General features: G+C 37.1%; 2 protein-coding genes across 7 annotated transcripts in view; both read left to right on the top strand.

Annotated features, from left to right (window-relative positions):
- The first annotated feature begins 697 nt into the window (after positions 1 to 697).
- LOC121891851 (aspartyl aminopeptidase) lies at positions 698 to 13,914 on the top strand. Of its 2 annotated transcripts, XM_042404487.1 has the most exons (16): positions 698 to 795; positions 874 to 932; positions 1,222 to 1,312; positions 2,940 to 3,028; positions 4,238 to 4,351; positions 4,992 to 5,117; positions 5,510 to 5,634; positions 6,995 to 7,079; positions 7,569 to 7,676; positions 8,096 to 8,173; positions 8,624 to 8,704; positions 9,442 to 9,602; positions 10,045 to 10,084; positions 10,632 to 10,733; positions 12,546 to 12,713; positions 13,531 to 13,914. In XM_042404487.1, exons 3-16 carry the CDS (start codon positions 1,231 to 1,233, stop codon positions 13,579 to 13,581), a joined length of 1,410 nt encoding a protein of 469 aa, XP_042260421.1. In that variant the 5' UTR covers positions 698 to 795; positions 874 to 932; positions 1,222 to 1,230; the 3' UTR covers positions 13,582 to 13,914. The 2 variants fall into 2 exon arrangements, with proteins under 2 accessions (XP_042260421.1, XP_042260420.1); XM_042404486.1 differs by lacking the exon at positions 874 to 932 and having other exon boundaries at positions 707 to 795.
- A 1,915-nt stretch (positions 13,915 to 15,829) lies between these two features.
- The window catches only part of ptprnb (protein tyrosine phosphatase receptor type Nb), a 41,733-nt gene continuing 34,271 nt past the window's right edge, over positions 15,830 to 23,291 (top strand). For 3 of the 5 annotated variants that reach the window (XM_042404449.1, XM_042404451.1, XM_042404448.1), the window contains exon 1: positions 16,084 to 16,236. In XM_042404449.1, coding sequence (XP_042260383.1) covers positions 16,158 to 16,236 — 79 coding nt within the window. In that variant the 5' untranslated portion in view covers positions 16,084 to 16,157. Of the gene's footprint in view, positions 16,237 to 23,291 lie in introns of all 5 variants that reach the window. The other 2 variants (XM_042404452.1, XM_042404450.1) reach the window with 1 other exon arrangement.

Below are 23,291 nucleotides of genomic sequence, written 5' to 3'. Positions count from 1 at the left end.
TTGCATACACTATGAATATAATAAAATATCAAATATAAACATAGGATAACATACTTTATACATTAGACAAGTGTGCAAAATTGTTGAAGTTTTAAAAATGCAATGAGGTAGAAGAAGATGAATCATTTGTTGATCCTCTGACTTTTCCACCAGCAGCCACTTGGTGTTTAGTGAAATGTGTTGGTACCTATACACGGGTTTCTCCTTTACATACAATTAAGGATGCGTGCAGCAGGGGACCAGAAAACCCTTTTTTTCAGAATCAGAATCAGGTTTATTGCCAAGTGGGTTTGCATACATAAGGAAATTGCCCTGGTGTTGTGGTACAAAACAGTCAAAATATACTCAAAAATGAAGTAATGCTAAATAATATAAACAAGATAGAAAGAATTTACAATAAAAAAATACGTAAAATATACTTTTATAAATTTTAAATTGAAGTCAATTGAATTAAATGTACATAATGTTCACCAGGAGTAAACAGTATATGCAGAGAGCAATTAATAGTTTCCTGCTGTTTATGTTTAGAGCAGTTTGCATATTTTGCATATGTGTAAACAAATAAACATAAAATCTATTTTATTTATAATTTTCTTAATAAAATTTGCAGAGTAAATCTGTAATATAAAATAATGTGCGTGTTGTAATTACACCGCCTGACCACTAGGTGTCGCTGTGGCGCTGCGTCTGAAAACACTGATTACTTCTGTCTGCTGCTGTCAGCTGATCCGTGTCTGTTTGTGTTTCCTGTTTCTCTCCGCTGGAGTTTAGAGTTTCAAAGTCCAATTAATGCAGGTAAGTCTCGTAAAAATGATTATTGTTTCCTCGGGATGTGGAGCTGCTGCTCCTTCACATAAAGCTGCTTTGACTCAGTCCCGCAGAAGAAGAAGAGGAGCAAAGAACAACAGACGGAAAGCTCGAGTGTCGTACAGGTTAGCTAGCAAAGATTAGCTAAGAGCTGGTGCATCCTTTATCGGACAAGTGGGCAGTTTCCTGCTCTGGAGAAAACCAATTTTTAATTTTTTAACTACTTTAATATAATTAAGCAGAAGTGTATTTGTATGTATTTCTGGCTTATCGGAAAGTAGAAAGCTGAGCTCTTTATATGGCTGTGTCCGATGTTGGAACTAGTCTTAAGTGGTTAGCTGGTGGCTTTGCTGTCTCATTCCTTGTGGTGATTCTGAACGTTTGACACTGATTTTTTTGCTGTTTTTCCTTCAGTCTTTGATCATGAAGAGCTCCAAAGATGCCGTGCAGTCCGCTGCCAAAGAGTTCCTGCAGTTTGTTAACAGAGGAGTGTCTCCATATCACGGTAAAGTCAGAAAAAACTACGGATTTATCCTTTAATTTGACATCTTTTATCCCAAAACCAACACTTCCCATCCTGTACTAGACTGGTCACACACATTAACCATTAAAATTATATATATCTATATATGTATATATATTGGAAATATATCTTTTTAGGGTGAACTATATGTTTGCCTTTATTAAAAATACATTTTGAGGCATTTAGACTAAATTCTGTATCATGATATTTGTAATTTTATCTCAAAATATTGATATTTGTCTTAATATATTTAAGTTTCTGGACAGGAATGTCGGTTTTTAGTATCCAGTAAATAAAATACCAAACAAATCATCACATTAAAGTAATAATGTAAAATCCTGCTCATTGATTTAAACTGTCAGCTGCTGTTTTCCTTGTTTTTGTAGGTAAATTTTCAAATTGCTTAATTCATGATCTTCTGATGCGGACTGACAGAAAATTGGGACAGATATGTAAAAAATAATCAATTAGGGCTGCAGCTATAGGTTATTTCTGTTATCAGTTAATCTGCCGATTGTTTTCTCGCTTAATTGATTAATTCATTTTTTGTCTATAAAATGTCAGACAAAAGTAAAAACTGCCATCAAAATTCATCAAAACTAAGTTAACATGTTAAAAAGTGTCATTTTATTCAACCAAACCACAGAATATTCAGTTTATTCTCATATACGACAAACAAAAGCATCAAACAGTCACATTTCATGGTGAAATTTTGGCTTTTTTTTGCTAAAAAAAAAAGACTGAAACAATAATTCACTTATTAAAAAATAGTTTCAGATCAGTTTCAGCTCTAATATCAACATTTAATTTAGAAACGAAGCTCCTTGTTGATTCTTTACAACTAATTTTATGTTTCATTTAATATTCCTCTAAAATTAAAACATAAAAAACTCATCCTGTCACTCTTCTGGCAGTTTGCTGTTTAATATGTGACTCGTTGTCTTTTGTACATTTTATCAAATCATCCGGATTTGCTTATTAATTCAACAACTGTTTTTTCCTGCAAAAATCTTGGACCACAAACGCATCACAGGAACCGTTGAGGATTTATTTTAAAGCTCATATTTTATTAGAGTTCTGTTTACTGAATCATTGCTTTTATTTATACGATTTAATAACAGGACAGATAAGTCGTATCTGATAAGGACAAAGAGATGTGAGTGTGTCAGCGTTTAGAAAGTGAGATGTGTAGTTTTTTTTTTAGGTTGACGGACGACTTTGAGCTTGAGATAAGAGATAAGAAAGAGTTTCTTCAGAGGTCACAGTGCAAAGTGCTGAAATTAAGTGTTTAATGATCATGACTTTAATACAAATGAAGTTCAATAGTACAACACTTGTAGTTTATTGCAGCTGTTTCCCAAACAAGAGGTTAAAACAAAAGATGAGTTTTTAAAACAAAGTCTCTTTTTCCTTCAGTTTCAGAGCTGAAAAGGTGAAAATTCATGAAAAATGGCAACAAATTAAGTACTTTTTATTTCCATGTAGCCAAACTGGTGAAACTAATTTCAGCTTCTGTGAAAAATCAGTTTGACTTTTATAAAAACCTTCAGAGAGAGAAGAGAAACATGGCTGACGTGAAGATTTTCCTCTTCGTTTTCCTCCCTCGCAGTGGTCGAAGAATGCAAGCGGCATCTGTTGGAGGCGGGATTCATCGAGCTGAAGGAGTCGGAGCAGTGGGACATCAAGCCGTCCAGCAAGGTGAGTCAAGGTTAAAGGAAGGTCAAAGGAGTAAAAGGACACACAAGCAGGTTAAACTGTATATTTGGTCAATAAATCCTGTGAAAAAGACCAAAACCAACAACATACTGGGACCTCTGGTTCCTACTGAAGATCTGAAGCTTTAAAAATGGCTCATAAATATATAGATTCATTTAAAATAAAAAAGGTTTACAGTAGTGATTTCCTAAATCTGCTGCCCACTGTAACAAACGTACTTAAACAGGAAGAAATAAAATGTTTGTTGGGAACTTTTTTTAAGTGAACTTTTTGGGTTTTTAATGGGATTTGTTGAATAAGTATTTATAAACACTTATCATGTAATTTAAGTCAGTTTGACAGTTTCTTTTTCTAGCTACAGCAAGTTCAATATATGATACAGCTTTTAAATTATCCATCAGTATATTAACTCATTATGACCTAAACTTAAAGCATAGTTTGAAAACAGGCTAAGAGTCCTGAAAAAAACAAACAAACAAACAAACAAAAAGTATCCCAGCAAATCACGATACATTTCATAGGTCACCTGTCTTGAAAACTATGACATCATCTAAAATGTTCTCTTATTACGTCCGGCTCTAAAGGGGGAAGCACATGAACGTCGCGCCTGGTCTTAAAGGGATTTACACGCAAATATCGCATCAGGTCTTCATGTTTTCAGGTCAAAGTGTGTTTTTATATATTTGTAAAACCACAAATATGAAAATGAGACAAGTTGCAGGATTTGAAAGCTTTTGAAAGTTTGTCAAACACCAATAAAACTAAAAGATTTTTCACAAAAAAGTTATAAATTATAGAGAGTGAGGAGTTTCAAAAGAAATATGTTTTATTTCAAATTGACTTTAAGGAAAACAATTACAACACCAGACCCTTAAAGTCATACTGACACCAATACAGTTCTACAGTCGACAGGTGTGTAGTATAAACATACTGTCAAACTCTGTCAAACACACCACACTTGTTTTCACCACCACAGACTGTTTGGATTGTAGCTGCTGTGAGCCAATCACACGTCACATTAAATAGAAGAACGCTTGCTGTGATTGGCTGCGAGCAAAACCATACAAATAGTCTTATTTTTTCTAGATCTGCGTATCAAATGCAGGTATCGTTTGATTGGAGCACTAATTTTAAGTGTTAGATGAGAATCTTTGTCCATAATATTTAATTTCCGTCGTCTTCTCTCTGCAGTACTTTGTGACCAGGAACTTCTCCAGCCTCATCGCCTTCGCCGTGGGCGGACACTACCTGCCAGGAAACGGCTTCTCCATGATCGGGGCCCACACAGATAGTCCCTGCCTCAGGGTGAGAGCCCGCCCCACTTCCACCTGTCAATCATATCGACCTTTTTTGACTTTTCTTAACATCCCCAAAGAGCAGCCCGAAAAAAACTCTGAACACATTTAATTAACGTCTTGACGGGGAAGTCGAAATATGAGGAGACAGAATTCCCCAGAGTGAAGATACACTAATAATACTAAGAGTCGTGCATGAGGAGTAGTTATGTGTTAAATATGAGACGTTTGGACGTGTAGAAGCCAAAGTCTGACAGCGTCTTGACTCCAAACGCTGCGCTATGATGCAAAAAATCGAAAGTAACTTTAAAAAATAAAAACATTTTTCTTTTTATTGTAAGTGCATCACATTTATTAGGAGTCAGATCATGCAGCTTATATAACAGTGTCTCCTTTTAACTTTAATTACTGCCCAATTAAAGTGTCTCTGCTGCAACAGGTTTTCCAGTATATCGCAACAGATTTAACACCAGCTGGTTCTGAGATGTATACGATGACCTTTTTAAGTGATAACAGTGAACGTAGAACTGTTCTGTTGTTTATTCTCATATTTATGTCAATCTGAGAGTTCAGCATCCGACCCAGAACATGAAACTGAGTGAATATGAAGTGTGTTTATCAGATTGTATCTCTGACTGTCTGTGGTTCAGGTGAAGCCGAGGTCTAAGAAGACGAAGCAGGGCTGTCTGCAGGTCGGGGTCGAATGCTACGGCGGCGGCATCTGGAACACCTGGTTCGACCGCGACTTGACCATCGCCGGCCGCGTTATGGTGAAGGTACGAAGATTATTACTGTGGTCTGGATTCATTCACAGTTTAAGTAAAACTAGTGATGTCTGATGCACATCTGGTTGACAGGAAAGGTCATTTTTTCACAGTATAATCGGTACAATTTTAGATATTTGTACTGAAGTATTTTGTGAGACAGTTTTAATTTTCTCTTAAATAGAAAAACTGGTCAAAGTTGGATTTAGAAATGTAATTTGTATTATAAACATTTTGCATTTTCAGTCATTTTTAGTAGTTTTTTTTCTCCTGTTTCTACTTTTTGATCTGTCGAAACATAAAATCTGTGTGAAAATGAATTTAAACTGATCTACACCTGTTAATAAAGTCTTAAAAATGTGTAAATGTGTGTGTGTGTGTGTGTGTGTTTCGTCCTCCTGCAGAGTGACAGCAGGCTGGTCCACCGGTTGATCCACGTGTCCAGACCTCTGCTCAGGATCCCTCACCTGGCGATCCACCTGCAGAGAGACATCAACGACTCCTTCGGCCCCAACAAGGAAAACCACCTGTCAGTAACAAACACTGAGCTTTAGAGGGATTATTAAAGGAGAAAATTAATTATACTGAGTTCAGATGGAAATAGAATAAAAAGAACAACAGATAAAATTATACAAAACCATGACCCCAACCCCTACCCCTAACCCCTAACCCTTAACCCTAACCCCTAACCCTAAATCCTACCCCTAACCCTAACCCTTAACCCCTAACCCTAAGCTTGTAGTGTTTTGTTGAATGTTTACTGATAATTATGATTTTGAAACTGAGATACAAATTTTGATCAAACAGAAAATACTTTGGTTATTCTTCATTTTATGGGTCCTTTAGTTTTATACTAATTTCCTTGAAATTTTCTGGGTAATTTTGCAGGTATATAGTAGTAATTTTTAGGATGTTTTACAGAGAGGGCGATGATGACCTAATATGCTAATATATCATTAAACGCACAAAACTACACACTGAAAACAAAGTATTTTCTGTCTAAAAAAGATTTTTTGCAAATTAACATCTACATACAAACATAAATATAATCAGTGTTTACTTTAATAAACCAACTCAATACTTTTTTCAGGTTTTTCTTATAATTTTTACCAAATTGCATCAAACCTTCTGCAAAACGTTCTAAAAATTAAACAGCAAAACTCAGAAGATTTCCAGGAAATTTGTGTAAAATGAAAGGACCTGTTAGATAAAGTGTTACCAGAAATTTTAAATATTATTTTTTATATATTGTGGTTTTAGTAAACATGTAGGAAAAGGGTGATTTTTCTAAATATTTAAAGTGTGAACTGATGGATAAGCAGGGTAGAAAAAGGATGTCACTAAATCTGGAAATTTTCTGGGTAATTTTGCAGGTATTTAGTAGTTAATTTTTAAGACATTTTACAGAGAGGATGGTGCTGACTTAATATGCTAATATATCATTTAATGCACAAACTACACACTGAAAACAAAGTATTTTCTGTCTAAAGAATTGTTAAGATTCTACTCTTAAAAGAATTTTTACAAATTAACATCTTTTTTCTTATAATTTGTACCAAATTGCATCAAACCTTCTGCAAAACGTCCTAAAAATTAAACAGCAAAACTGTAAAATTAAAGGATCTGTTAGATAAAGCGTCACCAGAAATTTTAATTAATAATTATTTTTTTATATTGTGGTTTTAGAAAACATGTAGGAAAAGGGTGATTTTTCTAAATATTTAAAGTGTGAACTGAAGGACAAAACGTTACACGATTGGACCAAAACATCACTAGAACCATGACTACTGGATGTTTAACAGGAAATGAACATGAGATGTCGTTTAAATGTGGAGTTTGTGCCCAAACTTACTTGTTGGTTTGTTTGTTTGTTTGTGTTTTCGTCTCAGCGTCCCCATCCTCGCCACTATCGTCCAGGAGGAACTGGAGACAGGAAGTGCATCTTCTGGAGACGCCGTCTGTGCTGCCAACACGGTAAAAACCAACAGTCGCACATATTTAACTCTCTGACATTTAAGATGCTGATCTGGATAAACACTTGAGTCCAAAAGAGCATTTATTGGTTTGTTTTTAATGCGACACATAGCAGGAAGTTATAATTTTCTTTATAAATTTTCAGAGAAAACTCTCTTCTCCCAAAATATATGAGCAGTTCTTTAACTTTTTAGAGATCAGAGACGTAATCAAGATGATTTCCAGGACTTAAAAGGTTGAATAATTGACTGTATAGAAAAATGATTTACTCATATTACATAGTTTCATTTATAATATCATGAACACAAACAAAGATTGTTAAATAAAGTCAGGAAATCATAAGCTGTATCACCTAAATATTCCTTACTGAATAAATACATTATATTAGTTTGATGTCTGATTGTTCATCTGTTGTGTTAATAAAAATGTTAAAAACAAGTGATTTGAAACTGCGAGCTGATTATTTAGTGTTTTGTTTTCCCTCCTCAGGCGGAGAAACACCACCCGGCGCTGGTGAAGGTCTTGTGTTCGGAGCTTGGTGTCCAACCTGAAGCTCTGATGGACTTTGAGCTCTGTCTGACCGACACGCAGCCTGCGGTGAGTCTGCAAATAAACCATTAACTTCCTGTCACTTCCTGTTGTCCAGTTCAGTCAGGCTAATTGACAACGAACCATACGAGACTTTGTCAGGGAAAGAACGATTAAGTCTCTAAACCATCAGATATATATTTCAATTAGCAGGTTGTTGTATTTTTATAAATAATGTAACATTTATAACACTCAGACCTGTTTGTTTTCTCATCTTTCATCCAAGAAAAACTGTAAAACAAACAGAAATCACATCCAGAAATGCAAACATGTCAAAACACAGCTGCGTCTGTCTCATTAAGACAATGAGGAAGTGATAAATTAGGGTAAAATATATAGAGAGACTTATTATTATTATTAATTTACATGAAAGCATTATTTGTATTTAGTAGATCTGTTTGTAATTTGTGTATTTTTACATTCTGCAGGCGTTGGGAGGTGTGTATGAAGAGTTCATTTATGCTCCTCGTCTGGACAACCTGCACAGCTGCTACTGCGCCCTGCAGGTCAGAGTCTGTACTACACATCACAACATAATCACATCTCTGTACCCGTTAACCTGCAGCCTCGATACTTTCATCCTTTACTATCTGAAGGTTTTATCCAGAGACTCAGAAGCAAATATTGTTTATATTAAGAAGTCTTCTTCTTCTGTTGTTTGGTCTAAAAACAATGATAGAGGTTATTTTAAAAGCCCAACTGTTGGACAGTCCAACAAACATCTGCTTAATTCATAAAAATGAGAATAATTTGCAGTAAGCTTAAAGTCTTTTTAGTCTTTTTGCTCTTTAAAAAAGTCACAAAACATCCAATTAAATTAGCTTGTTGGCTAACAAAGACTTTATCCAGATGTTTTTATAATATCTCGTGATGTGTGTAATTGCAGTGACGGCTTCATTTGTTTTAACAGTCCAGTTCTCACTTCTTTCTTTCTGTCTGTCTCTGTTTCCTCTCAGGGCCTGATGAAGTCCTGCTTAGGAGACTCTCTGGCTAAAGATCCCAACGTCCGCATGATCACCCTGTATGACAACGAGGAGGTGAGATCTCCTCGACTCGTCTGATGAGGGGGAAAAAAAAGTGACTTTGAACGCCTCGTGGCAGTTGGTTCGTGGCGTGTTGTGTCTCCCGAACAGCTGTTGCTTTGTGTTTTTTCGCACACAATTGTTTCAAGTGATTAGTAATCATGTGGCTGAAAAAGAGCTTGTGGAAAATGGGAAACAAGTGTACAAACAAACAGATTCATTCCTGCAGACCGTCGTGTTGGAACGTTTCACTTATTTTCGATCAACAAAAGAAGAAGAAAGAATGAAACTGTGGTTGATCTTTTTAGGTGGTTTCCATTCTTCTGTCAGCTTGTGATGACGCGTTCGAGTCTGTAGGAGAAAAAAAAGTGAAGTTTCAGAGGAAGAAGTGAAACAAAGGCTTAAAAAACATCAATATAATGTTCAGTAAAAGCTTCGGAAACTAAGGCTGAAATGATTAAACCATTTGTTGATCCACAGAAATGATATTAACAGTTTATTGATTAATCTTGTCAGTATTTATGAAGCAAAAATGCAAAATATTCTCTGCTTCCAGCTTCTCAGATGTGAAGAATTACAGCTTTTCTCTGTTTCACATCTTTGTAAACTGAATATATTTGGTTTTAACTGTTGGTTGGTCAAAACAAGACATTTGAATATGAGCAGAGTATCATCTGTATGTTTTAAAAAGTGTGTTTGGGCCTTCATGAAGTGTGTGTGTGTGTGTGTGTCCGTGTGTGTGTGTCCTGCAGGTGGGGTCAGAGAGCGCTCAGGGTGCTCAGTCCAACCTGACGGAGCTCATCCTCAGCCGCCTCTCCGCCTCCCCGTCTAACCTCACCGCCTTCCAGCAGGCGGCGCCGCTCTCCTTCATGATCAGCGCCGACATGGCGCACGCCGTCCATCCGAACTACCAGTCAGTAACAATGACACACTAAGAAACACAGCAGAGTGACTGAAGCCTTAATGATGAATGAAAATATGTTTTTATTATAGAAATACTGAACAGAAAAGTTCTGGTTCAAAAATACAGAAGAAATCATGCAAACTGACATTTTCTTTTACTTTATATTTGATGTATTATTTCATATAATTGTGATTTTACTGCTGAATCACAGTTGATCCTCAATCAAAAAGCTTCAAATCCAGTCATTTTTATCATCAGTTGCACATAAACTAAATGTAAACACATACTGCAGGAAACTGAAGATATAAGAAATAAAAAATGACATTTAGATCATTTAATCAGACGTTATGATGGTTCAGTCGTTCTTTTTTTTATTTCAGATTATAAAGAATCAACAGCAGAAAGTTGAATTCTTTTCACTTTTAATAAAAACTTGTGATCTTGTTTTCAGGGAGAAACACGATGAGAACCATCGACCAGCTTTCCACAAGGTGAAGAGATCTGTCAATAAAAAATAACAACATACAAACGCACACAAACCTGTTTTTTAAAGACATTTATGACATTGAACTGCCTCATATACTGTTTATAATGCTTCATATGTGGCTCATGGTTCACGTACGTTGACTATAAATCTGATATTTGCTGAAATTTTGATAGTTTTGTTTATCGATGCTGCCTAAAAATCTTCCTTATTTAAGTAAAAATACTGAAAACAATGTAAACATAATGTTTCTTTTTATTATTGATGCATTTTTGGGTTTTTTTTTTTTTTGGTTTCCAGTGACACCAGATTAATAACCGTGCTAATCGATCATCAATAGTTTCAACTGTCTCATGATTCATCAACCAAAATTAATTGAGAATCAATTATGAGCAGCTGCGTTTCTTTCCAGCATACTGTCCTCACTTTCAGAAAAACATTAACATCGATGTAAACACTCAGGCTACTTAAAATCATAAAGTTTTGTAATATTAATAACATACTGTGTGAGTTCTGAGTCATTCACCTTTATCAATATCATTTTTTCCTTTCAGGGTCCAGTGATCAAGTTCAACAGCAACCAGCGCTACGCCACCACGGCCGTCACCGCTTCTGTTATCAGAGAGGTCGCCAGCCAGGTCAACGTACCTCTGCAGGTACTGTGTGTGTGTGTGTGTGTGTGTGTGTGTGTGAGATTACGGATGTATTGTTTGCAGACGGAGGTTCGGCAGCTTTTCATTTCTTTGTGTGTCTTGAGTCACTCGGCAGCGAACGCAGCATCCTAGCAACGCGCTGTGCTGCTCCAGGACGACGGAAGAGAGGAAAAGAGAAGAATTTATATGTGTGAAATAAAGACTCGGGAACAAAAACAAGAGCAGCTCATCAACAGTAATTACAAAAAAACAGGATGGTGCACAGATGTCGACAGACTAACACGCATGCAACAGTGTCAGAAATGGACAGAAAGTCACAAAACAAAGATTGTTCTCAGTCAATCAGTGTTCATCTGACTGAGAACATCAAGTCAATATGTTTATAATGTGAGGAATCATCTGTTTTGGACATAATGACATTTAAACACTAATGAAAATCACATTCAGACAAGACATAAATATGTGGTCAATAAAGGAACTTTTCAAATAAAAAAAATGTGAAGGAAACATGATGATGAGACACATTTTGGGTTCATATTATGTTCCTTTATGTTATAAACATTGCTGTAAAACAGTAAAGTGAGATATCGATTCACTGCTTTGCTTCAGATAAACCGAACAAAAAATAAAAACCACGACAAAAGAGAAAAAGGAGATTGAAGAGAACAAAAGAGCTGTGATACATACATTATCCTTTTCCAGTCCTGCGAACAAAACCTCTGAATTACCCCTGAGAGGGAGATAAGGAGGAAGAACGGGGGAAAGGTTGTTGTGTGTGTCGCCCGCAGTGAAAAGCTGAGCTGAGGTTTAATAACAGCAGAGACACCTGAGCAGCTTCAGCAACGTCGCAGCTGCAGACTCACATCTGTGAAATCCTCCAGTTAAAACATTACAACACAATTACACAACAAGGCGCAACTAAAACAACAACAAAATGCAAATAAACCAAGTTTTTGTTCCCTGATCACGTTGAAAAGATGTTGTTGTTTATGACTGGATCTTAATCTACAGTATATCTACAAACACCAAATCTCTTCATCAGTATTTTCTGTTTTTAATTTGGCTTAATGAAACTAGCAGATGCTGAATCACTTTAATATCAACAAAAGTTGAAGTTATATCATGTTGAAGAGGTTTAGGAAAATGAGTCATTTACATCTGATTCTTAACCAACAAAAGAAAGAAGCAACAAAATTAAGAACAGATGATGCATATTTATTTAATTTTTTTAACATGAACAATGCACATTTATCAGCATCAGTGTTAGCCAAGTGGCTAATTTTCAACCGTGGACCAGATTGAAATAACGAGAAAACAAACAACATGAGGAAGCTGGTGGACAAATACAATGCAGGTTTATGTTTTATTGACTCATATAGCTAATTAAAGCTGTACTTTACTGTTCTTGATCCGTTTGTAATGTTTTCTCTAATTCCTCTGCAGAGCTAGTTGTAGTTTTTTAACTCCGAACAACCAGAGCAGCTTTTTAATGTTGGACATGTTTCCAACTCAAAAAGTCAGAAAGTTTCTGACTTCTGGGTTTATGTCTGTTAATCGTTACACTGTTGGAGTGTTCATGTCATAGTTAAGATGTTTCCAACTTGACCTGAAGACTGAGGGAACAGCTTATGAATCCTGGTTCAGTGCTGTTTGTAGACACTGCAGAGCCTCCTGATGGCCACTAGAGGGCACACAGGCTAAAACTGAGCAACTAAATAAATCTATTCTGGAAAACAATGAAGTAAATGAAAGAAATTCAGATGTTTTCAGTCATTTTTAATCATTTTTAATCACCTCTGACCCCTCCTCCTGCAGGACGTGATGGTGCGTAACGACAGCCCGTGTGGAACCACCATCGGACCCATCCTGGCCGCCAGGCTCGGCGTCCCTGTGGTCGACATCGGAGCTCCGCAGCTCTCCATGCACTCCATCAGGGAGATGTGCTGCACTTCCAGCGTCCTGCAGAGCACCTCCCTCTTCAAGGTAACCCTCAACTGCGAAACAAACACACCTGCACTCTCTGCGGGAGGCTCCTGGTGAGAACGCCACTGCAGAGGGTTGTTTGGTGATGATTGCAAGAGTAGGAAGTCAAAACGTTACTGCAAACAAACACTACAAAGGCAATAATGTAATTTCTCCCTTTGTTTTGAGTTGAATCAACACGTCTCTGACAGTCTCAACAAAAACTGAGCTTCATAAAGTTAGAATATATTGCAAAACTGTTTGGATCCAAACATTCTCTGGTTCCAGCTTCTCAAATTTGCTGCTTTTCTCTGTTTAATATCTTTATAAATTGAATATCTTTGGGTTTCGGACTGTTACACCACATTCAGACCGACAGAGTGACGCCAAACCCTCATCGTGATCTTTCTGAATGGGTCAATGTGTGTCAGCCAATCCAGTTTTGGTGATCTGGCATTTCTATCAGGGATGGAAATTAATTTAATGATACCGACGTTTAAACTTTGTTGAACCAACGCCCTGAAAACAGAGAAAGCGAGAGGGAGAGAACAGAGAGAAGAGGGAGATCTTGAGTAAAACATTTCCACCTTTTTCTCCTTGGTTTGTATTTCTTAACACTGAAGCATCACGCATGAATCCTGCAGATGGACGTTATTCACATATCTCGTCAGGTCTGCAAGTAATTCAGGAATTAAATGACTCGAATAACAGATGAGTCACAGTGTTTTCATTTATAAGCATTCTTTTTATGTAGATCTCCTGCAGATGTGTCACATTTTCTTTAATTTTGTGTCTGTTTTAAACTGCAGTCCTACTTCATGTCTGCTTCCTCCTGCAGGGTTTCTTCGAGTTGTTCCCCACAGTGAGGAGCACGCTGGTCGTCGACTAGAAGCAGGGACTATTACTGACGGAAATAAAGGATCACATGTGTCATTTTCACCCTGAAGCTGCACTACTTGTAATACTGCACATCCAGGTTTCAACACATATTGATGCAAAGAAGGGTAACATCGAAAATGTGTGCTGAAAATGTCAAATCCTTTTTTTAAAACTCCTCTATCGTGCACAATATTGTGCACTTTTACTTGAAACTCCAACACGCTGTGATTATACTCCCAATAAAGGAAATCACTTTCAAACACAGATCAGGCAAACACTTCTTCATCTTTCTTACTGACTGAAATTGTTTAGAAAATAATAAAATATTGAAAAGTTTTTCTCAGACTCGTCTGGTGTTTGAGTTTGTGTGTCGTCTCCTCTTTCTGTCAAAAACAAAGCAAAATATCTCATCTGAAGTTTAGTAAATATACAAATGATGGCAGGAGATGCTGCTGTAACTGAATCTCACCTCCTCAGTTTTAATAAAACGATGTGAGGAGGCAGGTCTACCGCTCTGCCGAGTGTTTTTTTGTCAGAATGATGTGAACCTCAGATCCACATGAGCCACGTCGTGATGCAGTGAGTGAGGAGGCTGGAGATGGGAACTCTCCACGCTGCAAGAAATGTCTGTTTTCACTCTGTCATGTAGTCTTAACTCTGAGTTTTATCACTTTATTTATCTTAGAAAGGAGTGGACGATCCTGGCAGAGTGAAATATCCTGAAATGAGAAAATACAGGAGGTGAAAAAAATAACTGAATCAGCTTATAATAAATAAATAATTCTTTTGAAGCTCATAATTATATTGTGCTGAACCTGTCAGAGATGTTAATTAAACTTAATGGACGTTTTTGTAGTTTTTAGTGTAGTTTTTAAGTCAATGTTGGTCTTCTGTTGACCAAACATGCTTTAACTTGTAACACATCATATAATTTATATATTTTAACAATTCAGGCTGCACTAATGTAAATTTATACTAATCTTGTACTCGATGTATTAAAAATTCATAATTAGTACAACTTCATATACTTAAGTGTACTTAACTGCTATTTTAAAACACCATTAAGTTGTAATTAAATGTATTTAAGTAAACTGTTTTGCAATAATACTGACTTTTTGAGCTTGTACTTTGTGTATATCTAAACTATATTGTCACAACTATTAATAAACATTTAATACACTACAAATATCTGTTGAATATACTTAAAATACCTAAACATCAGACCAGTAATGTTCATTTGAGTTAAGTTATATTTCATGTGTATGATTCGTACAAAAATAGTGCGCACAGTGCAGTTAGTTATACTTTAACTAGTACTATACATTAGTTCATAATGTTGAAAAGGGCACATTAGTACAGATGTGATTAGTAATACACTTTTTAGTGCAATCAAACAGTATTTTTAACATACTTTGAATATTTTATTAACACATCTGAAAATGTGATTTCAGTAGATTCAATGTTCATTCCCAGTACAGTAGATACAACAAATTGTAGCCTATTTGAAAACAGCTGATTATAATTTAAGGGTCTAAGTTTAGTAAAGTTTTTCCAACTGAATTATGTGTAATGACAAGCGTTTATGTAATTCAATGATGAGAAGTAACTAAGTACAGTTACTCAAGCTGGACAACATTTTAGGGGGAAATATTTTGCTTTTTACTGCACTACATTTGTTTGTAGTTACTAGTTACGTTCATATTAAGATTTTACATTAAAAAACACATGATAAGCTTATAAAATACAATATTTGGTTAAATATTAAACCGGGGGCTCCGAACCTTTTTGTCTTGAGACCCCTAACAACACAGCAGTGTCTGCTTGTGTCTCCTTGTCACATTTTCCTTCTAAACTTCTCACATGGTTTAGTTTCAATTACTGTTCATGACCCAAAGAGGTCAAATTATGCAGTATTTCACAGAAAAACACAAAATGTGAATATCCTCTCCCATTAATCATCTCATGACCCCTCAGATTTAACTTGTGACCTTTTGGAGGGGCTGATCCTGCAACATGGTAACAGTAAACATGATACCAAGTAAATGCTGCTTACACACTGATACACTGGTATGAACAATCTAGTAATATTTAATATGCAATTATTAATCAAAGGGGCAGTTTTTCTGCAGAACAAGAACCACTTATAAAACTTAAAATACATTTTGCTGAAAATACTTAGATTACGTAGATTTTGAATGAAGGACTTTTACTTGTATTTTTATACTGTTGTACTGGTACTTTTACTGAAATAAAGGATCTTTTACCACTGACTTTATTCTAGAGTAAGAGCTGAGCAGTGTTTTGTAGTCTTTGGATATTTCTTGCAGTGTGGAGCCTCCTGTGGCCGTGTTTTCCAACCAACCGTTTTCTCTGTCACTCTTCCTCTGTGTCTCTCTCACACACACTAACACTTCCTCCCCATCAGTCCTGTGCAGCAGCAGCAGCAGCAGCAGCAGCAACAGCTTCTCCTCAGAGATGGAGAGCTGGTAGAAGCGCAGCAGCAGCGGCGGCTCTCCCCTCCACCACCACCTCCTCCTCCTCCTCCTCCTCCTCCTCCTCGCTCCGGTGGGTGTTGTTGGATGTACCATGAGGTCTCCGCGGCTCTGGGCAGCTCTCTGCCTCCTCCTCACCGCCTCCTGCCGGCTCTGCGCGGCCGCCCGACACGGTAAGCCCCCCTCCAGGATCAGATCAGATCTGATGGAGACGGATGCACTTCTCCTTTTAATGAACTCACTGCATCCAGGCGGGGAGCCGGTGCGTAAATCACGACTTCCCCCGATGACAAGTCCCTGTTGCAGTGTTCCTATAGTAACTGTAACACTTCACAGCGAGTTTTCAGCGAGCTTACAGCACTTTATGACACTGATTTTATCTTCTTTGTAACATTTCTTAAGAATACTGTAAAATATATAGTTTTTCCTCTGAGATTTTAGGTGTATTTCTCTTAAAATTGCTGCAGGATTTGTGAAAGATGCGTAAGTAGCTTGTTTGATCCCATATATTAAATCTTAAAATAATAATTAGGCTATAATGAGTTATATTTTGCTGTGACACGCCTGCAAAATGTATGATCCGAATGAAGAGCAGTCTAAAAGACTTCATCTATATTTTCCTGCTCGGCTCCGTCTATCTGCCTCTGATCTGTTTACTCTGGTGCTAACTTGCGTCACTGACGCAAATGCTCTGACCAGGGTCGGCTCGGATGTGTCTGGCTGCCTGAATGAATCATTGTGTTGTTCAGTCTGCAACGACAACAACAAAACACAACCAAACAGCAGGAGACAGAGACAGAAACCCAGAGAGACAGAGAGAGAGGTTTGGTTTGTTTGGGTTGAAAGATCTGATTCAAGATATTTGATATTGATTTATGATATGATTGGTTAGTGGATATGAATCAGGTAGCTGCAGCTGTGATGTTTCACCCTCTGAAACATCACATACAGTGGTGCTGTGGCCAATTTTAAAGGGCTACAATACAGATATCACATCCAAAAGTATTATTAGATAATATTATAGAGATTAATTAATTAATTAATTCAGTCAACCTTTATTTAGACTTGGAAATATGTTGAGATATTTACAATATAGCCGAGCAAAAACACAGATAAGACATATAGATTTAAAAAATCGATAAATAAAGAAAGTAAAAGTAATAAAAAACAAATTAGTAAAAATAGTAACATGTTAGAAACCTTTGGATAAACAAAACAGTTCAAGTTTACAGCAAATGAGTCAGCTAAAAACAGTTGGAAGTGAAACAAGATGAAATGAAACATTTAAAATGTCCTAACGATAAAAATGAAGTAAGTTTTAAAATGTTCTGCATGTTATTCCAGGTTTCAGGTGCACAGAGTGAAGAACTGCAATGTAATCAAATAATTCGAGCGTGTTTGATAAGGGCATTAAAAGACAACAAAGGGCCTTATAAATAAATGAAACCCAGAGTCTATCACACAACCTCAGCATACAGCTCACAATAATGAGCATTATAATTATCAGCGGTAATAAATCTCGTGTCCAAGAGCTTCAGAGTTGCAACTGAAGCTAATATGTATAAAATGTCATCATAATCCAATACTGTTGCCTCTGTAAGTGTCCTTCTACAATGCAGAAAACATGTTTGATTCCTATAAAAGAAGCCTGTTTGATGAGATAAAGGCACCATGATGTGCTCAATAATGTCAATGAAGACTCACAATAGAACCATCAGAGCTGCTACGGGAAGATTATTGGTGTTATCATTATAAATAGGAAGTAAAAACGTCAACAGATTAATAACAACAAAATCATGACAACATATGCAGGCTGTTGGAATATTATATACTGTTCAATGGCGATAATTGGACATAAATTAAGTTCCTTTACATATTAAAAAAATGAGCCTACAGACATTATGAGTCTCTGTAACATAATAGTCCCCACAGACGACATTATAGAGGACATTAAAATATCATTAAGTCAGTTAAGTTTAGCATGTGATTGACTGCCAGAGACACACTGGGTCCTTATATATGAATATTATGATCATGTTCAGGGATAAAATTACTTTAAAAGCCTTTACGGTTGCTATATATACTTCCACAGATAAGTCCACATAAGAATATAATAGAAATACTATAACCATGCTGTACAGGAAATAAACAACAGTCAGTGTCTTATAGGATCAATAAAAATTGAGATGATGGAGACAATAGAGTCCCCCGCCACCCACCCCCCACCCCCCTACTGATCATTTTACATGTTTTTTCTGAAGGTGGGCTTGAAAACTGCACCTGAATTTCAGTATTTTGTGCATTCAGGAGATGAAAACAGGCTATATAAATCTTTGCCAAAGCTTCCTGCTCCATCCACACAGACACCAGCCTCCACAGATATCGATACACAGTATGAGATAAAATATTAAAAGAAACCATCAAAGGAAACCTGTGGTGCATCTGAAAACTTGGCTTCAAATCGTTAAGTATTTGGTTATAACAGTAGATGTTCTTGGCTTAATAAGAAACAATCACATTAAGGTTCAGCCATGTTTTATTTATTAAGAGTTTAAACTCAGCTAATCTGCTTCATCAGGATTCTGCGGTTTCATCAAATGGGATTGATTTTGATTCAAATATTACGAAATCCTGATTGGTGCTAGAAGGTTCATGACTTTGCATTTCATTAACTGAGCCGCACCCACTTCAAACCAGTCAGAAGAGCACAGAGAGAACAGCACAGACCAAAACGTCTAATGTGAGATAATTACAAATGTTCAAATGTTCATATAGGACATCATGGCTCACGATGAAAAGCTGAACTATTCTGCTGTTAAACACATTTAAATTGCTTTAACAGTTGTAATATAAGCTCATTGTAGCCTAAGGACATGCCGTGGTGCTGTTTTAAGTAGGAAAAATGAATAAAAACATAACAATCTCACTACAAGGTCCATTTGTTTCACACAATCGTCCTCAGCAGATGGAGTTTACCCAGCGGTCATGGAATTGATTCAATCAAAGTTCAATGTTTTAGCACTTAAACGCCTTCTTGTCCATGAAAGGTTCATTACATGTTGAAAGTAAAACAACATTCTTGACTTTGGAAAGAGCGAGTTTACAAAATAATCTCATCTCAAGGTCCATTTCATAGCTTTTTCTCAGCTTTAAACAGATAAACCTGGTGTTTGTGGTTAAATAAAATAATGAAATAAAAAATGGAGACCTTGAGATCAAGACCAAAAAAAATACCCCCCAAAAAATATGATCAGTGGCTCCTGGATCTGTCCCCAGTATGCCTGTTCAGCATGGCCTTAATAAGGACATAATAGAACATAATAATAATAATAAAGGTTGTTTATATAGGACTTATCAAAACCAAAGATTATAAAGTGTTTTACAAGGACAAAATGGAAAAGAAACAGAAAAATCCACACATGCATATAAATATACCCAAATTAAACACCATTAAGTCAGAAATTGACTTGTAAGGTCACTTTAAAAATCCAAAATCCTTAGAGGAACATTTTAAACCCCTAAAAAAAAAATGTCTCCATAAACTCATCATTTAGTTGTCCAGACGAACTATAAATCCCTTCAGGAATATTAGACTAACACTAAAGGACACCACAGTCATGACTCACGACTGACCTCTGTGCTCCGTCTGCTCTCAGTAATTACAATGGCTTCCTGTCTCCTTGATGCACTCAGAGCAGTACAGCGTTCCAGGACCGCGGACGGCAACCAGCCGGAATATTTCAACATTACGGATATCGACCAGCAGAGAATGTGAAATCCCACCAGTTACGTCCTATTTAATTCGGAAATATGTGACAGATAGAGCAAATGTTTGTGAGAAAATGCTTATGATCCATTTTTTGGGCATTTTAATGTGGAATTTCTGATGATTTTAATGGCATTCGAAGTGTATTGTTCCCTGAAGGATTGCCACCTGATCATGGTCAGGGGGCTTTCATGCCTCATTGACCCCAAGAGCTATACTGGCAGGAGCTTAGTCTCCTGGTTGGGACACCCAAGTCGGTCAGGTCGAAGGGTAGAGGCCTGACGAAGAGCAATCCACAGGTCTAACAACCCAGAAAAAACACTGTTACAGAGAGTTACAGCATCAAGGAAATAAACACTACTGTGTGCAACGGGTTTTCAGAGCCAACAGGAGTAAAGGAAGCTGCTGACAAGAAGGTGGACAACGCCAAACGCAAGACCGGGATTGGTTTCTGGACTGTGCGAACCTTGTATGAAACAAGTCAGCTCCTTCATGTGGCAGCCGACACGAGAACCTGCACATTCTTGGAATCAGCCAGAGTACATGGACGAGATCAAGGAGTTCTTTACTCCGGAAGAGATGACAACCAACACCATGAAGGGAGGGAGCCATCGTCCTAAAAAAAAGGAAGAGAGAAATGCCAACAGCAGACTCATAAAGGTCAGATTATGGGGGAAACAACATCACCATCATTCAGTGTTGTTCTGCAACAAATAACAGAAATAGCAAAGGATGGATCCTATGACCAGTTGCAAGCAGAAGTAGAAGGTACTCCATGACATGATATAAAGATAAGAATGAGGGATTTGAATGCAAGAGTAGGAAATGATGACAAAAACTACTACGAGCCTTGGAGAGGGAGGGCTGTTAGGACTCTGGACCACCTACGACCTGGTGTTCCCCCAAAGGAAGAGACAGAAATCAGATAGACCATCTAATGATCAATGGAGACGATCACTTTTGGATGTCAGTGAGGAAAGGAGCAGCAGCACTGGAGTTAAAACTGAGAAAAACCAGGCAAAAAACAACAAGATGGCAAGACAAGAGACAAGAGTCAAGAGACAGGCCCAGGTGACGATGACATCAAGTGGGAACAGGTCAAAAATACTCCAAAAGTAGCAAAGCCTGCCTAGAAATAAAACAAAAGTGACTCAAAAATGACCTAAAACAATTAATAGATCATCCAAGGAGGATAATCCATTGGACAACCGTGACCTGGATGACTGAGAATCTTCACAGAGAGATTTATCAACTATCAAAATAGTTGTTGTAGCTCTAGTTGACTACCTTTACCTCTAGTTGAGGTAAAGGTTGGGTCTCTCTGGTGGCCTTAACAGCAACATCCATAGCTCGACCCACGTGACACCCCTCCCTCCTCCCATCCCTCCACCTTCACGCTGCCTGCCAACAAAAGGCAAAAAGCCTGAAAAAAATTAAAAAAACAAAAAGGTTAACTGAGTTGAGGAGGGTCTTAACCTCGCTGCCTCTGCTGCCACTCAGCAACACCACGCGGTTTCTCTTTTTTTTTTTTTTTTTCTTTACTCTGCTACATCCTGGCTGACTCATTCCACCTTAAATATCCTCTGTCAGCCCCGCAGACCGGAGGACAAGCTCACACTCACACGGCAGCAGCCACAAACGCCAGCAGCACCATTATGAAAACGACACTGAATTCAATCTGGCGGGCAGTTAATGGACGATAAAAGCGAAAGCACAGAGACACTGATAATGATGATGACGGGGGGCTGGATCGTCCTGGAGGCTTTTGAGTTGGGCGATGAGTCAGCCTCGTTCTCTTAATCAAACGTGTTCCAGATACAGCACATATTAGGGCTATTTTTTTTAAAAAATACTGGATATCAGCAGTCATGTAGGAACTGCAAATAAGAGGGAATGTTCCCACACTTTATTTATTTGCTTATTTGTAGCCTAATCTCTTCTCCGGCGTTCTCTAACACTGAATTATCATTTAAATCTTCCTGCTAATCTTCAACTCACTCCCTTATTTTGTTTTGTGTTAATATACTGTTGCAATAAGGCTTCGTACTGTCAGTGCCTCCCATGATAATATCCTTTATTAATAAAGCACTTTTCAAAAAACACGTTTCCAAAGTGCCTCACAGAAAGTCCACAGTGCAGTTACAAATTAGAATAAGTTCAAATAAGTACAAATCTTAAAATAGATTAAATTAATCAAAGTATAAAACTAATTAAAAGTCAGTTTATAAAATCTTTAAAAGAGTTTATGACCCATGTTTTTTAATCTTCCACCTCTATGGTGATGAAGGTTTGGTTGTGTTCAGGTAACTAAAGCTACTCGGGTATAGAGCTGGGCAATATATTGATGTTATATTGATATCGTGATACGAGACTAGATATCGTCTTTTTGATATCGTAATATCGTGATATGGGTGATTAAAGTGTTTCCTGTTTTTTAAAGGCTGCATTACAGTAAAGTGATGTAATTTTCTAGCTGTTCTATTATTTGCCTTTAACCACTTCGTCATCCCTACAATATTATCACAATAGCGAGGTATTCGGTTAAAAATATCGTGATATTTGATTTTGTCCGTATCGCCCAGCCCTACTTGGGTGAGGCTATATGGAAATATTCTGGTAATGGTTAAAAGAAACTAATGAAATGTGAGTCCCAGTTTCCAGTTTTTAAAGTCAGACGCTTTTGGTTTTGTGGCACTTTAACAACATCACATTACTTCCTCCTTTTGATAAACGATTAGAAAAAAAGGCTAAAATACTCTGATTCCAGCTTCTTAAATGTGAATATTTTCTGGTTTCTTTAGTCTCTATGACAGTAAACTGAATATCTTTGAGTTGTGGACAAAACAAGACATTAGACGACATCATCTTGACATTTTTCACCATTTTCTTGAGAAAATAATCGTCAGTTGCAGCCCTAGTATATTTATTACAAACCTTTTCTTGCCTTGAACATAATAGTAACAATTTAACATCAGTTTAAACGTAGTAGCCAGTTAAGGAAGCTCAGATAAGCGGGAATCTGTTGCATTTTATTGAATTGCAAGTTTTTCGTTGCTTCGTTTTGAATCAGCCTATCAGCTTTGAAAGAAAGTTCATACAGGACGAGATAAAAACATGAATAACTTTCTCCAGGTCAGCACAGGATAAGAAAACGGAGACGGCGTGATGTAAAACTTTAGGTAATTCACATATAGCTGTTCATGGTTGCCAGAGTTCGTTGTTTTCTGGTCAGATTACACTGAAAATGCTTATTTGTATGTGTGAGGGATGAAACAAACCTTCCTGATGTCTCCCTTTACTATGATGTAAGGACCCTAAACATATTTAAGCTCTTATAGTGTCGGCTGCTCTCCTGCACAGACACAACCTCCTCGTATAACAAAATGGAGCTGCTACTGGAAGAGATGTGAGGGTACCGAGCCAGACGGTGACCGTCCACAACGCCTACTCTCTCTAATTAGT

The sequence above is a fragment of the Thunnus maccoyii genome, chromosome 24 (genome assembly GCF_910596095.1).
Source record: "Thunnus maccoyii chromosome 24, fThuMac1.1, whole genome shotgun sequence".
Lineage (NCBI taxonomy): Eukaryota > Metazoa > Chordata > Actinopteri > Scombriformes > Scombridae > Thunnus > Thunnus maccoyii.
Note: the sequence above shows the minus strand (reverse complement) of the source record. Positions and strands in the feature narration are given on the sequence as shown.

Excerpts from the sequence above, each read along its gene's own strand:
- LOC121891851 (XM_042404486.1), top strand. Across the intron at positions 4,352-4,991 it reads CAGATAGTCCCTGCCTCAGG|GTGAAGCCGAGGTCTAAGAA; the intron begins GTGAGAGCCCGC and ends TCTGTGGTTCAG. Across the intron at positions 10,085-10,631 it reads ATCGACCAGCTTTCCACAAG|GGTCCAGTGATCAAGTTCAA; the intron begins GTGAAGAGATCT and ends TTTTCCTTTCAG.